Source organism: Dermacentor albipictus, chromosome 1, assembly GCF_038994185.2.
Source record: "Dermacentor albipictus isolate Rhodes 1998 colony chromosome 1, USDA_Dalb.pri_finalv2, whole genome shotgun sequence".
In the NCBI taxonomy this organism is placed as follows: domain Eukaryota; kingdom Metazoa; phylum Arthropoda; class Arachnida; order Ixodida; family Ixodidae; genus Dermacentor; species Dermacentor albipictus.
In genome coordinates, this window is record NC_091821.1 from 512666966 (window position 1) to 512685684 (window position 18719).

At 44.8% G+C, this 18719-nt stretch overlaps 1 protein-coding gene across 7 annotated transcripts in view; it reads left to right on the forward strand.

Moving 5' to 3' along the window:
• The window catches only part of faf (ubiquitin carboxyl-terminal hydrolase-like faf), a 758782-nt gene that overhangs the window by 326838 nt on the left and 413225 nt on the right, over positions 1 to 18719 (forward strand). For all 7 annotated transcript variants that reach the window (XM_065437146.1, XM_065437151.1, XM_070532615.1 and 4 more), the window contains one exon: positions 4095 to 4223. In XM_065437146.1, the coding sequence (XP_065293218.1) occupies positions 4095 to 4223 (129 nt within the window). The remainder of the gene's footprint in view (positions 1 to 4094; positions 4224 to 18719) is intronic.

Below are 18719 nucleotides of genomic sequence, written 5' to 3' on the forward strand. Positions count from 1 at the left end.
TTGGGACGGCTGGAGTCTGACTTCCACATTCGGTCAATACCACACTATCCACAAAACATGCTGATGGGCGCGCGACAAATCTAGAAGTCCGACTCACCGCGACCGGATAACGAGCGAATATGTTCGCCCCATGCTGGATCCAAACGCCTGGTCGTTCACGTGTACGCTCACGCAAACGGTGGCGCGTTCGAAGGCAGCCACGTGAGACGGTCTCGCAGAAGCATGGATCAGCGCACGCGCGGCACGTCCGCGCTGCTTGCTGTCCCGAACCAAAGAGAGAGCGCCTTGTCTTACCCGCACCCAAGTAACCCCGCAGTGAGGGGGCGCTAGCAGCGCAACACTCGCGCCATCTCTCGCACTGCGCTTCAACCACTCCAACCGCCGCGGTCGCCAGGCCACGCGGCGAAGCCGCACTGCAGGAGACGGGAGCTATGTGGGAAAACAAGATATCAGGGGACACGTGAGAGTCAAGCATCCCCACATAGTCAACACACTGTTTCTGTATTTCGTCTGAGCGCTGGTCTTCCAGAATTTGAATGAGATTTGGAGCTGACTAACTGCTACACCATATCCTCCCAATGTGAAATGTGTGTGTCTATTAGCTTAATGTGCATCAACTGGAAACTGTGGCTTCTGAACAATGAATCAAATAATCAGACTAATTTATTAATTAATAACCTGCTGGCATTAGCACCGTTACTGACCGGTTAGGGTGGGCGTTGACATTAAGGTTGCCAACCACACACGGGCTTATGCCACGAAAGCACATTTCCAGACATGGCCAATAATAAATACTACCGTGATTGAGCATCTATAACCATAGTGCTCATGCGCTGTCATTTTGGTTTCAGAGAATGAACAATGCAGCAGCCATTGCCATTCATTTCTTTACAACAACACATAACGTGGCAACTGATGTTTAAACAGCACTTTTTTATGTACAGTCCCCAGCTTCATGCTGTAATTGACTTTCTGTAATGCATCATACGATCGATTTTGTTTGGCTTGTCTTCTCATCAATGTGTTCTGAAACAGTTTGTACTGTTCTACGAACTGCTGCCTAATTACGGGGCGCATTTACGACGAGGTGATCCACAGGCTGCTCTCGGCAAATGCAGGTGCCTTTTCTGGTAGCTGAACACTAAAATAACGCAATACATAAAACCTGAACACACAAACAAAACAAGTGAGGCCAGGTGTACTATCTGGTGACAGCGTAACCCAGTGAAAAGTACTGACCTTTTGTACTACACAGTGAATTTCATTGCTACCCACAAAGTTGCGGTACACAGTGTTCAAAGCTTCAGTGTGTCAGGCCCATGACAATTCAAAATGCAACAATGATGGTGGTGACAACGCTTGGGGGAGGCACGTTGCTTGGTGTAGTCGACGGGTTTGTCAGTCTGTGACCTACGTCGCAGGCGGTAGCTCACAATGCCATACATACATTTTAAGCACTTTTCAAGTGTGAGAACTATGCGCAGGACTCAAAACAATGCACCAAACGAGCGAGACCTGTGTTACTCTTCAGGGCAGAATCTTTTCCGTACTACCCAGTCTACTTGGTTGTCTACCACCAGGTTGCGCCACAGTGTGTTTGTAGCTCTTGCCCATCAGCCCCTTAGCGAACATGGTTTTGTCCACAGTAGTCACAGCGAGGCGTGCAGTAATTTAATTTTTACTGTTGCAATGCTTACCGTTCAATGTCACTAACACAGAGGGAGCCGTCTAAGGCGGAAGGCAATTCTACTCCGGCCTCCATGGTGGCATCAAACCTGCTGGCTACCTCGTGATGGACAGATGGTTTATTGCCAACCAACTCAGCAGGGATAAAGTAATTGGGACAAGCGCCCACTACTGAAAAGCATGTGTCAGTTGAAAATGTGGGCCTTGTACCATGGCCGTGCTGCAAATGAAGTCCCAGTGCCTTCACCGCTGCAAGCGCTAATCAGTCGCGAGATGACAAGAATTGTAGCTTCCACACGACTTTTGGTTGAAATAAAAACGGTATTTGCTGGTTCATTCAGTAAATAAAAGTGTTTTAATGTAGTAAGCATTTGTTTATTATTCTCTTGATACCCTCAATAAGTTCAATTAATCAGGTTTTGCTGTATAACTTTTCAAAGAAACAGTGCAGAAACATAGTTTTTGTTGAAAAAGTTCTTGCGATAAATCGCACAGTGAAAGAAAAAAAAAGTTGCTTTTCATTAACAAATTAAGTTGTTATACAGTGGAATCTCGATAATACGAATCTCACGGGGTCACGAAAAATATTTTATTAGCCGAAATTTGTATCATCGAAACAATTAAAACTAGCTAAATTAAAGAGTTGGAGGTGAACTCACTCAGGCACGCGTATGTAAAAAGTATTTGTTTCTCGAAGAAGAAGTCTCTAATGACCTGCCTTTTTTTCTTTGTCAGGTCACTTAGCAGACTTTGTTCAAATCCATAAAAACGCGTGCACGTGTTGTCGCTGATTTCATCCGTGGCCATAGCATGCCTCAGAACTTTGAGCGCGTGCAGCGTTTCAGCCGCTGGTGGTGGATCTTCGCCGTCGCCCACTTCTAACACAAAGAACGTGTTCCGAAGCACAGCAGCTACTCCGTCCAATGGCACGTGGAAAAGGAGGAAATGCACAAAAGCAACAAAAGCGCCACCGCTTCAAACTCTTTGCAACCTCCGCGCTTTCCGGCGTCGTGTCCACGCCTCCGCACCAAAAGAGAAAGGGAAAAATCGCGTGACTGCATGCTGTTCTCTTTTGCATCCGTAGGTGGGGCAGCGTAAGCTTTGGCTCATGCTCGCGGTCGTGTCTGTCCGTGCGCTGGAATCGTGCCAACTGTGGCCTTTCCGCGCAGCGGGGCAACCTCCTCCCCTCCTTAGCAGCCGGCGCGCCGGTGGGAGGCACTGCTGCACATGGCAACCGTGACGTCACACAGTAACGGTAGAATGAGCGCGCGCGCGTCGGCCATGTGTTGGTGGTTGCAGCTGCACCGCCGCTTTTTCGCCAGATGTCTCGTTGCAGTCGAGTGAGAGAGACGCACAGCCCCAAAGAGGCCCAGTGATTCCGCGCCAAGCTGTTCGAGGAAGCGGCAGCAGACGCCGGATTCCCCCAACACCAAACGCCAGAAGAACAAGGAGCGAGTGCGCATGCGATGACTGAACATGTTACCAGATACGAAACCAAGGGAGGCAGAACTGAAACGCCAACAGCGACTGATTAGATCGCCAGGTACCAAAGGCGGGGAATCAGAACGAAAGCGACAGGCGATATCGCTCAACACCAAAGCGAATGAATTCGAGCGCAGGTGGCAGCAGCGACTGGCTTTCGCTAAGCACACTTTAGAATTTCCAGTGTCTTCGGTAATTTTTGTATCAACCGACGCGGGCCGAGAATTGATTCGTAGCAACCGTTCTCTAGCACATTGCGAAGTAATGGGGCTCGGCTGGGACCGCAGAAACATCCGTATAATTCGGAAAGTCGTATTAGCCGTGGTCGTATCATCAAGACTCCACTGTATATTGTGTAGCTGTGTACCAGTACACATATAATGTACTGCACAGGAATGTTTTGAAATGATGTAATAGAAAAGTTACAGGCACTTTCATAAAGGACTATACGGCCAGAATAGTTTCTCGCTCACATTCCGTATCCTCCCCATAAGCCGTGTACTGTCATCAGCCTTGTGCAGAGCAGCCAAAGCTACTGGTCGCATTCTGGAAGGACTCCGCGGTTGTCTGCTTACTGCATGCAACGTAAGGATCAGTGGTGCACAGTAAGCGAGCCTCTCTCCCATCTCCATCACACTCTCATCGATTGACAATTTACAACATTTACCCTGCTCATGTCAGGATCTATGAAGAAGGGTCCAAACAGGCACAAAATAATTTTTTTTTTAATTTGTGACTTTCCGTGTTTCATAGTGCTGCCATGTTTGCCAAGAATGGTTTCTTCTGTTCACAGTGGGCATGCTTATTTAAAATGTGGTCAAAATATTGGAGGTGGCTCGGGGACCCTTTTTTAGACGGGGCGTAGATATATGGTGGCCTTGTTGCTGCAAGGGGAGAGGAATGACGTTGTTCTAAATTTCTTTCAGGGCTCACCGTGGAAGGCAGGTTGTGCTGACAGTGCGCTTTCCAAGCCAGGGACGACAGGTGGAAGACCTGGAGATCATTGCCCACACAAATGATACATTGGGTGCGATTCGACGGCAGATCTACACCAGGTTGGTGGCTGGTATCTGGGCTTGATGCTGTTTATTCCAACAGTAGTGTTGCCATTCCATGAAATGCCTTTCAGTGCTAATAACAATTTCAGCATAAAAGCACAGATATAGTAACAGCATTTTTTTAGGGCTATGAAAAAGTCAACATTTTTTCTCACACAAGTTCCCCTGGGGCAACACCCGAAATTCACTAAGATGTGCTGAATATCTGCAAAGCAAAAAGTCGGCAAGCAGTTAGATGAATCATGCTTGCAGGTATTTCTCACATTACTCTAACGAATTTTAGCGTTCCAGAAAAAGACAGACACGATGCAAACATATTAAAAAGATTTATCTCACGCACACCCGAAAAAGCTCCCAAGACTAGCTATTTACATTAAAATCTAGCTAGACCTTAGCTATATCCTTCCCCTCAGTTCGACTAGCCAAGCAACATGCAGTCACTCGGAATTGAATGTTCCGACTGTAACCAATATTCGGCCTAGCATGGCATAAGACGTCGGCCTGCATGGTTCTGACGTGGCTTCAACATCCGGTGCGAGTGGCGGGGTTCGGATTTTCCACTGAGAACAGCGTGACACAGGACACTGTCTTGGACAGTTGGGCATTGTGTCGCTGAAGTGGTGAGGTGTTTGCCTACCTGCCACTGGGCAGTGCCCGCTGACAGAAATGTGGGGCTAGACCGGGCCCAAGGAGCAATGCCACAGTGATGTAGTCGGAATGGTGGTGGCGGTGGTGTAACTTTATTACAGAAATCGTTGCGCTGTTTATTCCTGGGTGGTTCCCTCTGACAGGGCTCCACTGGCGATCGCGGCTCACCAGGCCTGGTTGAGGGTCGCCAGTCGGCTTCCCAGGTGCATGTAGTCTGCGTTCATTCGGAGAGTCTCACCTCCCAAGACCTAGTGAGTGTGTGTGCTGTGACTTGTGGCGCATCGCCCAGACGGTCGGTGCATTCGTGTGCTTTGTGCGCGAGTGTCGCTGTGTGGTTGCTACACCAGGGACATCTCCGGGACGTATATCTGTCTGGGGAGATTGCATGTAGATGAGACAAGTGCGGGTATGTGTTTGTTTGCAGGCGGCGCCAACCCCTTGCACGGAGTTTTTTGAGAGCTTTGTATGGGTGACCGTATTGTGTTCTTTCGGGACGTTGGTCCTGCAGTATTTGTTGACTTGTGGTTAATAACTCGTGGGTCACTCATCAGTCTGTAGGGTGCTGAAGAATGGTGTGGTTTGCCGCTTGGCTAGTGAGACCTCGAGCTGCGCAGTCCGCCTCTTCGTTCCCCCGCAGGCCTTCTTGCCCGAGGCACCAGACGATATCGTGGGTCCATTCTAGCGAGCGACCCAGGATTCGAATGGCTTTTGTAGGGGGTGTTCCATTCATGCATAAACACGCTTGTGAGTTCATAAGGACGCGAGCAGACCTTTGCTTGCTCTCGGCATCGCGAAGTGCGAGAGCAATCGCTGGTGCTTCTGCTGCTGCGCTGCGTGTGGTGCGGATGGAAGCAGAGGCTACCAGGTTCTCCTGGTTGGTGACGGTGATTGTGTATTTGGGTCCACGACGTGGCGACGAGGGATACAGGCTAGCGTCCATGTAGTATATGGTTGGGTCTCTGAAACAGTGTTTGTGCAACATGCGGGCACACGCTGCTCTCTTCTCTTATTGGTGGGGTGCATGTTCTTGGGGATAGGGTCTTCTACAATATTCTCTCTAATTTGGTTAGGCAGGAGTTGTGTTTCTTCTTTGCAGTACTGAGGTGTCAACGTGTACGCTAGCCGTTAAAAAGGTGCCTTCCCTGTTGTGTCTTGTTGAGGCTTTGTGCTATGAGCATGGCACTTGCTAGCTCCTCAAAGGTGTTGTATACTCATAGCCTTGGTAATTTCTTTCTGCTTGCGCTTGACGGTAGCGGTAAGGCCGTTTTGTACGCTATTCTTATAAGTGTCCATGCGCTCAGTCTCACTTTTGCACTTGACTTGATACGGGAGTGCGTACGTTACACGGCTGATGACGAGGGCTTGTGCCAATCTTAAGGTTTCATCCTCTGTGAAACCATCTTTACGAAGCGCTACTCTGGTGATGAATGATGAGTTATGCGATGCTTCTTATAATGTGATTTAATTTCTCTGAGGTTACCTTTACGCTGTTGTCCTTCTGGACGTGCATACCTAGTAAGTGTGTTGTCGGGGCGCGCTTTATAGGTTGCCCGGCAATCTCGAGGTGTATTGGTGGGGCTCGATGTTTCTTAGCATGCTTTGGCCAGAACATCTCATTCCTGCTGTGGTTAGGTATGACTCGATGTGTTCGACAGCTTTGAGGAATGTGTTTTCCCTGTCGCCGTGTGAACCCTTGGTTGCCCATAGGGTGTGGAGGTTCCACTCTGCATGCGGCTAAGGCTGAAGGCGAGCTCCGGATCTAGCTCCACGCAGTTGCTTTGTGGTACTCCCCAACCCGTAGCGCAGAAATTGCGGCTACGTCGGGTTTGAACGAATAAGGCAACCGGCGGCGTCAACTGTAATAACATTTATTGCTACGAGCAATAAAGAACACGGGCAGAGGGATGTCTTCTCTGTAATAGTAATCAATAGGCTTGCCTTGTTGCCTGGTTGGGTCAGGCAAACGAGGTCACTCACGGGTTGCAGCAGGTGATCTCGTCCCTGCGGCGTAGGTGTTCGCCGTCCAAGAGAGAGAGTCTCCTCCGGTGGCGTGCTTTTATGCCTTTTTACCTTTTGCGAGGGAACGTCCACCTCGCCCGCCGGAAACGTTTCCTTTCCCGCGAGCTGGGGGGGTGGGGGGGAGGTGGGGGGAGGGGTACGCACGTCACAAGAGCTACGGAGAAAGGGAGGGCGCGTAGTGCCTCTCTTTCTTGTCTACGCCAGCTCGGCGTGTCCGCCATTTGCGAACGTGACGACGCGAGTACGCAGGAGGAGATGCGAGCGGGTGCACCCCACATCCTCCTCCCCTTAAGAATGCCCTCGGACGCAAAACATTCGGACGCCGGTTTATTCGTCGGGAATGGCCCAAAAGCCGATCTCCATTGCCATTTCAGTCTCCTGGGGCTGCTACAACGCATGCAGGGTGTTGGCCGCTGCCCCCGATGCCGCCTTCCCACCGTCGTTTTCGGCCATCGCCGCAGCATCCTCAGTCGTTCTGCCAGTCGTCGTCTTTGTGGCTTGCTGCTCCGCTGCTGGTGGCTATGCTGCTCGCTGATTTTCCGTCCCAGCAGCGGTGTCTAGGTGGCAGGTCGCCACGTGGAGCAGCCACTCGCCCACTTCGTAGCGAACGTTTCGATGCGAGCAGTCGTACTGCGCCTTCTGTTGCACCATAGCAGTGCAATGGTTACGGTGTGCTTTGTGTAAAGCTTCCGTCATCTTGGCACGTAGGTGCATCGCGTATTAAGCTCATGCTGCCGGCGCGACCGACATTCCACTGCAATCCGCGAGAACTCTATCCATCGTATTCAGCAGCTCTCTCTCCATGTTCAGAGAAGAGGACGCACACCCAGTCAAGCGGTTCACTGTCGATCGCAATGCAAACCCGATCTCTGGAAGGTAGGTATCCCAGTCCTTATGTCTTTCAGAGAACGCGACATGCATGTGCTTGAGGGAGGAGAAGGGGATCAGAAATAATTTTTTTGTTTCTTAACAGAAAGGGCTGAAATTTGGCACACACACTCAGGGTGTCTACCAACCGGGAAAACCGGGAATTCTCAGGGATTTTCAATAGTCTGGAAAAACTCAGAGAAAACTCAGGGAATTTGCGCTTCTATCAGGGAATATTAGCTGTAATTTTATTTAAAGGGAAAGCAAGTCGCGGTAAAGGTGGCTCGAGTAGGAGTTGCCAGTGTTTAGTCAACGACTGACTTTCCGGACGCCCGATAATTCGGACGACTTCGCGGCATCACCACGTACCCCATAGAACCTGTGTATAATAACGTCTGAAATTTCGGATGCAAGAACCCTTCGCCATCCGATTTTCCGGACATTTTGCCATCATGGCAGGTCCGAAACGGCATTAATAAACCCACCACCACTGTCGCCGTTTTGATTTCCTTGTCGCTCCTCGAACCGGTGCTCTCGCACGCTCATCCGCTGGCAGCCGTAGCCACCACCGCAGCAACGCTAGGCTTAGGTGCTTCTGCGTTTGCTATTAAGCTTCTTGCCGCTCTGCGCCATGTTTTTCATTGAAAGAATTCGCCGCTGCCAGCATTGGCACCGACTCTGCCTTTGTGGTCCTCGTGATTGGCTTCGAAGCTCGGAAAGCATGACGTGTTGCATAATGTTGGTTGCCGAAAGTCAGCTTCGCCTCACTACAGCAATATTACACGGTGAAGCGTGCGCAAATTATTGCAGTGAAGCTCAACAAGCGTGGGAAGGGGCAATTGTCACGGGACACAATATGTATTCCTTAATTAAATGTGCGTGCACCTGCTGCCTCCTGTTACAGGATGAGCACAGATGTGCCTAGTAAGTGTACTGGCAGGCCTTCAGAGCTTTATTAGACATGCTGTGACAGTAAAAGACATGCAGTGGCGTACCAACTATTTCTAGTGTGTGTGTGTGTGTGTGCACATATATATATATATATATATATATATATATATATATATATATATATATATATATATATATATATATATATATATTACCAATTGCTATTACAATAAGTGAAATAGCCTGGAAGTGCTTCTGTTATAAGTATATTTAACCGACGGGGACCTATTTCTCAATCACACATGGTGAACCATGGGGGCCTGAAAAATGAGCTGAATTTGCATTTATCTCTTGCAACTATATAACATCTCAAGATGATACAGGGACAAAAGGCAGTGAGTGCATCCACAGTGGTCTTGGACTGCACCCAGTAGCAGCAGTACAGCGTACATAAAAAGGCACATTTGCTACAAAGAATTTAAATAATTCAACAAAGAATTGTACTTTCCGTTTAAGTCTACAACATAAATGTATCGCTAGTTTAGGTAATAGTACTGTTGAGGTTATAGGCGACAACGTACAATCAACATAAATTACTTGCAATATTCACTCACACATAAAAGAAATGGACTCGCCATCCCAGCCCTGCGACAGTGGATGTCCAGTGAAGCTGTTAAAAACCATCATTACAACTGCTGAGGGAGTTACGCAATGCTTTAGTGCTTTATAACACCCCACCCTTCCCACATACTCAATTTCCACTAGATTTGATATCTTTTGAGTTCACAGTTATTTCAGGGCAATGGGATAAATTCTTTGTTCGCAAAACGCATTCATAAAACTCCGGATAGCTTACATGCGTAGTGTACTAAAAATATAATTAGTTCTCTATCTTTGAAGTTTGCCTACATATTGGTGATAACGCACCCTTTATTTTTGCCAAATTTAAAGGGAAGCTGAAACGGTTTTCAATTTCCGTAAATTGCTGGGATTGGGAAGAACAGACCTAATAATTTACGGTTCCGAAATTTTTTCCTTCGTTTTGGTAATATAAGGGGCAGAAATCGCTTTCTAAATCACCCCCGCGGACACGCCCCCATCGCTTCCCGGAGCGCCGGGTGAAGTGGTTGCCAGAGGAGAGAACCGGCGAGAGTGACGTCACTGGCGGGCACCGAGCTGCCGGACCGGCGTGCTGGCATGCGCTGACATGCCTCTTTCCGTCCTGCGCTTTACTGAACGACGCTACGAGAGATTTGTCGCCGCCGCCGCTCACGTTTGTTTTGCGATTTTCGTAAACTGTTCTTTCCTTCTGTGCTGCGTGAGTGCCTACAGCCAAGGGCGCCCAACATGCCCTCGTTCTGTGCAGCATTCGGCTGCGCGAACACACGCGGGCAAGACGATGTGGTGTTTCACAGGTTCCCGAAGGACAAGAAGCTTGCAGCGCAGTGCGGTGAGGAGAGATAAGTTCGTGCCGACGAAATCAACTGTGCTGTGCTCGGACCATTTCCGCGATAGCCGGGTAGCCTAACGACAAATGCGGAAACGCGTTGTTGCTAGCGTTGCTATACTCCGTTTCATACATCAGGTGCAACGCTGTGGAGGCTTGAGATACTTCTTGCAGTGGCTGCGTTCGCACTTGGAAAAAGTTCGGTGTTTCTTGACCCGATTTTTGAGAAAACTTTTCATATATAAGCTGAGTTCTGAATGAAAAAAAAAAGAATTTACCCATAGAAACAATCCGTGTACTTATACGGCTGCTAACACGTTCTTTTAAATCAATTTTCTTTTCGCCATTCTTTAATTGCAGCCCGTCGCGGCAGCTTCACGTGCATGCTCGCGCGAGCAAACGCCGCTGGCACGCTGCGAACCGTATAGACGGAAACGCGCGCAGTAATAAATTTTGGTAACCGGACTTCGTGCGTAGCTTCCACAGCGTTGCACCTGAGGTATGAAATGGAGTATAGGCTTGCCTAGTGACATTCGACGTATGGTTGCCGTTATCATGTTTACCACACGGCGGTGCTAAAACTGCCTAATATCTTTATGTCAACACTAGCAATAACACATTGCAGTTACAATGGCCTCCCTCCACATTCCACAAAATATGAACCTGTTGTAAACTACAGCTGTGTCAAGACACCGAGAAGCATAGTTGATAGCGGCCATATCACACGCTATAATGCTTGAATAATAAAATTTTTGCAAAGGCTGTATTTGTTCCAACCACTTCGCACAGGAAGTTTCCATTGGGCATCACCAATTTTCGCTAAATTTGGTCTTGGCGGCTTTTATAGTGCTGCCAGAGCAGCAGGCTCAATTCTTCAGCTTTTGTTAGACACGCTGAAACACGCTGGAGTGCTTGCATACGTAATTTATTACGAAAGCCATGTATGTTGAACTTTACCTCGACATCACCCATTAATTTGTCCTTACAGTCACCAAACCTAACGAAGCTGCCTTCTTTAGTTCAGTGAGGACACCAGCCGAAACTAATATATCACGCATGACAAAGTAAGAACAATAAATGAGGGTTCAATGATTATTCGTAATGCTTCTTGATAACCCAGAAATATTAAAACTATGCGACACATTCCACTTGAAATGCTGCCTATTCTTTAAAGTATAAAGTATCAAACTCTCTTGGGACGATAGCAGTAGCGTGATAATTTCGAACACTTCACAATTTTTTGATGCTGTATTTGATCAACATGTATTTGCCATTGCACATAAACTTGACGCATTGTTTCCCTTATGTTCGCACAATTTTATCTCAGTTGTTATTGTAATTATGCAAGCGCAGCAGTCTAAGTCTTACACCGCTCGCAAAACAGACTAGTAAGGCTATGGACCACTTGAATACCTATTCTACTTGAAAATGCCATTTAACCATAACCCATTTGGAGCATTGCCGACACCTTATCCATACCATGCCCCTAATTTCCCCTAGAAATAAACAAGATGCCTTGTTTTAGCTCACCGAGAACAGCGGAGAAACAAACTGCGAATCTCGCAATATCCCCTTCAGTCAAAGCATAACATTTGCGAATGCAACTTATTTTTGCCATTACAGTGTAGTGGTTACATGGAATAGACAGTGAACATTAGGCTTTGAATAAATTGCACATTCTGCTCTCTTGAGATACACCTATTCCACTTCTCAGTGAAATGTATCGCTTCAAACGATCGCTTTCACAAAGGCATTGCCCTCTTTGACGTCCCTTCAAAGAGGGCCTTCATGAAAGCGAAGTGGGGGGTTTCAATAGTAATTACAAAAGATTATTTCTTCCCTTGCAATGCTTGGGCCCAATAATTAACCTTTGCAAGTAATTTGAGCGCGTGATTCAATATATTTATTGAAGAAACTTAGCACGGCTTACTGTACAATTAATGAATATTAGTTACTATCTATTTACGATGGGTCACTATAAAATTCAGAGGCATTCTCCCGCCTTGACTTGCCTTCTATACGGAGTCTCCAGCACCTTGGGATAAAATTGATAGAAATAGCTCACCTTGGAAAATATTTGCTTCTGTATGCATTTTGTTTTTATTCGTATTTGAGAATGTCTCACTATGAGTTTTACGCATTTTTTCCAATATATCTAGCTTTCGCTGACCATTTTCTTAACTCCTGCATTCTGTTTTCTTTTTTAATAAAATAAACACTACCCCTTACTATTCAAACTGGACTAAGTCGTTTTTTTTTTTTTAATTTTTTAGCATGCTTACTAGAGAGTGACGCCATCAGGCGACGTGGTGTTAGCCCGTCTCTTGACATAAAACAATGTTCTGTGTCGCTCAGGGAATTTGGCACTGGCACTCAGGGAAAACCTGGAAAACTCAGGGAATTTCGAAATGTCAACTTGGTAGACATTCTGACACTGCACATTGCAATAAAGAGACAAATCTAAAATTTCATTAGGATGTCTTCATTACAGCATTGCCATTTGTTGGGCGTGTTGGTAAACTGAAAGCATATTTAGCGCTAGCAAACAAGAACGGAAGGGAGACGACACCACAATGCGATAACTTCAACAACTTGATTTTCAGGAATTACACCTATATAACCTATGCACAGTGGCGCCACCTTATCCAAATCTTACTCATCCAAAAAAGCCGTCTCTTTATCTAACAAATCGACTGAAGGGGCACTAACACACGTGTCACTATTCCGCCAGATAGCCTGAGCCTCAATAATCTCTCGCACATCTTTATCTTTTTGCTTCGCAAGAACTCGGCAGGATCCATACACCGGCGCACAGCCGCATTCCTGACAGTGGGCCGACAGATGACCGTGTTGCTTATTTTTCACATTTTGGCAATGTTCCCATAATCGGTCATTAAGACATCTCCCTGTCTGTCCGATGTATTTTTTCCCACAGGACAGCAGAAGCTCATATACAACAGCTTCTACGCATCCCACTGGCGCTTTTCAATGATTTGTAGAGCATCCGGCAGCTGGCTTACGGTACGGGTCCGTCAATCGACATATTTTTGCCAGCTTTTCTGGTGCGGAAAAGACCACTTTTGTGTCCACCCGGCTAGCCATTTTCTTAAGTTTATGTGCCGTTCTATGCAGCTAGGGCACTACCGCTACCTTCCTTCTACGTTTCGTCCCTTGATTTGCCGTGTCCCGAGTTGTGCTATCTGACCTGCACTTTTTTAGCAGTCCCTCGACGACCGAAACTTGCACTGATTCCGGAAACCCTGCTGCTGATAACCTTCCCGATTGATCCATAAGACTTGTATAGATCTTATGGTTTCAAGACTTCTTTAGAGCATTTCCAAAGCATAAGTTGGCAATGCTCCTCTTGACACTGCTCAAAGGGAGTCGCAAATGCTGCATGCCTGCACTTCTGCAGTCACCGCTGACACAAAACGCAGCTCGAGGCGCGTCTGAATCGTGCGACGTGCGGGCGACGATTGGTCTGGTGAGCCTTGAGTCGCCATACTGTATGTAGCTCGTCGACGGTTGGGGTGCACTTACAGGCTGCGTGTCCCTGTCGCAGGATGCGTCGGAAATGGTACACCATCTCTGCCGGCGATGGTGACCTTCGACCCGCGTTGCCTCCAAAACAGTGCGATCTCAGTTGCTAACTCGCACAGCTGTACGCATAGGTGCGACAGCCTCCGTTTCAGTTTATTATTCTTCAGATACAATGCTTTGGTAAAATACAATATACAGACGAGGGTCCCAAAGTCAAAGACTGCAACGGGACCCTTGGTTAATAATAACAATGTAGAGATGTATTAAAGATGAGCAAGCTGGTCCAATTTGAATTACATTAGAATAAATCCAATGAAGACGAAAGTAGTAATATTTAGAGCTAAAAATAAGATAGTCAAAACATGCCATGCTGTCAGATGCCAAGACCAAGAAGTTCAAGTAGTGAATGAACACAAAATTCTCGGCGTTACGTTTTCTTCAAACTTCAATTGCGATAAACACATAGATGTTTGTAGAAAAGTAGTCGCAGTGACGGGAATCTTATCTCGTTGCTGACATCTTCCAACACAGGCCAAAATCCAAATTTATCATGCACTGTTTGCTTCATACATTAACTAGTGTGGTCTAGTATGGGCTACAATGACAAAAAGAAACGTTCCAAAGATAGGTGTACTTCAAAAGAATCATGCGACATATTGCAAACCTTGATTACCAGTATCCCACGTGAAGTGCTTTTATAAGCTACAATATGATTAGTGCAAAATATATGTATCCTTATCGCCTGCTCCGCTCTTTTTACTTTTCCTGTAGCTTTCCAAGATTTTCTAATGAATCTAGCATCTCTAAGAAAAAGACATGTTACACTATCCACACGTAACGATGATGTCTGGCTTCGCCCAAAATTTTGAAATAATTATAAAGTTCAGTCATTACAGCATAATCTGCCATTTATTCTAAATGAGCATAAATGTGTGATCAGTTATGGCATAAAATAATTAAGAATGTATTTTCTGTCCAAATAATGAATGACTATGTATGTTTGCCTTTTGTTTTGCAAGTACTTTTTCACATGAACATGTATGTATTCTATTATTCTTTATATTCTGGTGTTTTAAACTTCTTTTGTTTGTATTGTCATATGTTCACAACTATAGATAAAGTTGTTGCACACATCTTGAAATCATATGCTGTAGATTTATTAATTGCCCTTATGCTACTGTGTAATTCATTGTGCTTCGCATTTCTTGATGTCATGGACTATACCTGTTGCTGTACATCAATACTGTCTTGTAGATGGGGTTATGGGCCTAGTGAAGCTGTCGAGACAGCTTTTAGCTCGTGACCCTTTTCAGGACCTATTATTTCTGGAAAAATAAAAATTGAATTAGATTGAATTGAACTAAAACAAATGAACACAATTGCGAAAATACAACATAGAAAAGTAATATAAATGAAAACAAATTTTATTTATATAAGCCTGTAGTGCATAAAAAAAACTATCAATACATACAAATGACAAATATAGTGTAATGAATGACGTAAACTTAGTTACACATATAAAACAGCTTAAGAGCATGACTAAATGTATGAAAGGATGATTTAATGATAACGGGTAAACCATTCTACAGTTTTATAGCAGCTAACGATGATGTCATTTTTCCATAGTTAGAATGAACCATAGGTAGTAGAAAATTAGAGTTACGTGCAAACCCGGTATTATTGTTATTGATGAGGTGCCTGGAATCAATGAATTGGTATGGGGGCTGTTTAGTAAGTAATTTATAAAATATAACAATTAGATGATATTTGAACAAGTTCGTTACAAGGATGTTATTTTCACGAAGTAGAGGAGTAGCATTCGTGAAAAACCTACTGTTAGTGATAATGCGTATTGCTTGGTTTTGTAAGTGCTGACTAGGCGAGATATGACAGTTATATGTGTTTCCCCAGGAAACAATGCCATAATTAATGTGACTGTGAATGAAGGCTAAGTATAATGCTAATAATGCGTCTTTAGAGAAGTATGGTCTTGATTTGATTAATGCTCTAATACTGAAGGTACACTTTTGCTTAATGAAGGCAATGTGTTGAGAAAACTTAAGGTTAGAATCTAATTTGATGCCCAAAAATGATACACAGTCAGAGACGGGAATGTGATGACTATCTATAGTTATCTCAGGTAAGCCAGGTAGTATCCTTTGGCTAGATCGAAAAATCATCAATTGAGTTTTTGAAGGATTGATAATTAATTGATTGGACGACCACCAGGCAGCAATGTGGTCAAGCTCATTGTTTAGTTTAAGGATTAAGGTTGTTAAAGAATTGTTACGCACCGAGATAGTAGTATCGTCAGCGTATAGTGCACAATGTGCCGAAAGACACATGGGTAAATAATTAATGTAAATAGAGAATAGTAAGGGACCTAATGTGGGGGGGGGGGGGGGAGGCCTGTGCTACACCTTGGTTAATAATAACTTCAGTATCAGGATAAGCACCTAAAAAAAACTTTGTTCTCTATCATGTAGTTAACCTTTTCGGAGGTTTAGTACTGGACCGGTAATTCCCAGGGCTTCTAGCTTAGTAAAAAGTATATTATGAATAATTGTATCAAAAGCATTAGTGAAGTCCAAGAGTACCAAACCAACGAAGTTACCCGTATCAATCGAGTGACGAATGTAGTCAGTCATGTATATTAAAGCTAGGTTAGTTGAACTGGCAGTGCGAAAACCAAATTGAGAAGACTGCAACAAATTAAATTCGTTTAAGTAATTATTTAGGCACATAGAAAATAACTTCTCAACAACTTTACTAATCGACGACAGAATAGAAATAGGACGATAATTAAACACCTCCGTTTTATCACCTTTCCTATGTACAGGAATAATCTTAGCCCTTTTAAGCAAAGTTGGAAAAATACCACATTTAAGAACATTATTAATTATAATACAAAGTCTATCAGAAATAAGCAGAGCAACAAGTTTTAGATGAAATAAAGAAATGTTATCTAAGCCAGGGCTAGTATTCTTTAGAGCTAGCCCTGGCTTAGATACCAGTTACGGCGTAAAATAATTATGGAACATACCTCATCTGCAGTTACGGGAAAGAGAAAAAAAGAATAATTGCAGCGATAAATGGGATAAGTAGTAGTCATACGACGACTGCTGTATATATTATAGAAGTAGTCACTGAAAGTACTTGCTATGCTAGAAGAATGAGTATGGGTTTTATTGTTGTAGTTTGTTTTATCAGCAGTATTACCGGACTTAGGTAAGTTCATGTATGCATAAAGAAGTTGTCATTGTTTTTTGGAATTGTTCTTGTGTTTTGTAAATTCATGGTCGTAATACTGTCATTTAGACTGCTTTAGCAAGTTATTCAGAATGTTGCAATAATTTTTATAGCATGCCGCTAAGCATACAATCAAGAGTTTCTTTTTAGTCTTTTTGTATAGGTTTTCTTTTTTCTCATACTAGTCGGTAAACCTCTCATTACCCAAGGGTTACTGGGAAATTAAATATGTTTCTTGCATCTGACAATACTGGTGTTAGCGCGAACGGCTTGTAAAAAGATGGCACAAAATTTTTCAAGAGCTTCATCGGGATCGTGCAGGGAGTTAATTACAGACCAATCAGTATTTGTTATAGTGTTAACAAAGCTATCTCGGTCAAAATTGGAGGAAAAGTAGCAAGGCAAGGACTGAGGTATTTTGGCTTGAAAGGAGACGAAAATCGGGAAATGGTCTGTGATCTGAGTATCTACGACACCAGAGTTGGGAGTTGACGCAATGTTAGTTAGAGCATGGTGAAGAAGCGTGTTGGTACCTTGAGTAGAACACCTACTAGGAGAGATAAATAATGATTCCAGTCCAAAACCAGCAACACAGTCTGTATAAGCTGCTACACTTCCGTTGTCGACATCAAGTAAGTTGATGTCAATATCACCAACAATTAGGACTTGCTTATGTTCAAGAGAAACTTTTTCAAAACTATGCAGAGTTCACCCAGAAAATCGGGAATAGTTGAAGAAGGGGAGTGATATACACAACCAAGAATACAATTTTTACGATTATGAGAATGCAGCTGTAAGTCAGTTTCAATGCATACCGATTCACAGTGATTTACATTAAGAAAAAGATCAAGCCTACACTTATATTCAATGTGAGGTGAAACAAATATGGTGGAACCACCATATCGATCCGAAATACGATGGCAGTATTCTGCTTGGTATGGACGAAAATCGTATAAATTGCTATCAGCATTGTCAAGCCATGTTTCCGAAGCGCAAATAAATGAAAACGAATTATTAAGTGAGTCAGTAAATGCAGAAATGGTATCATGGTTCTTGCGCCAACTTCGTGCATTGATATTGTAACGATGTTAGTAAAACAAGGATATTTATTAAAGGTGAACTTGTGCCCACAAGTAAAAGTCACTGCGGTCGTGCAGGAATTCGCGGCAGTCGCGTTCTCAAACTGGGCTCGAACCGTCTTCCTCTTCTCCTCGCGTGACACCTCATGCGCGTGGCGCATGCGAGGCGGGTCCAACTGGCTGCCCGTGCCACGAAGATCGCTGCCTGTTGTTGCTGAACAACACCACTGTACGGCGTACACAGTGCCCAATGCAAAAGGCGCGCAACTTGAATGTCACCAAGTTTGTCGTGGCAATATGAAGAATTAAAATATTTGAAGATGTAAGCAATAGCTTGACTTCGGCTGGCGATAGCAAAGACATGATGAAAAGTATTCGGGTACGTGTGTGGCAATCAGCCCGCAGGACAGAAAATGTAACAATAAGCTACGCCTGCGCAAAAATGCGAAAAACAGCCTCCAATTTTATTCAGAAGACCATCCTATCAGTTGATTTATGGGCTTTAATATGGCAATTTTCAGTCCATAAAAACTGCCAACTGTTCTCTTTTTTCAGTGCAAGGGCCTTGCTGAATAAACGTTTGTTGTCTACTGTGAGGTGTTTATTAATGTATTGATTGATTAAAACATCTTTATTTGCAGGATATTCGTAGAACTCGTGGGTGGGCCGCCTATTCTGGTAGCCCACTGGTTACTGCTGCTGCGCTGGCCCTCCCCGCCAGCCAGGGCTGACGGTCAGGATCATCGCTGAGCA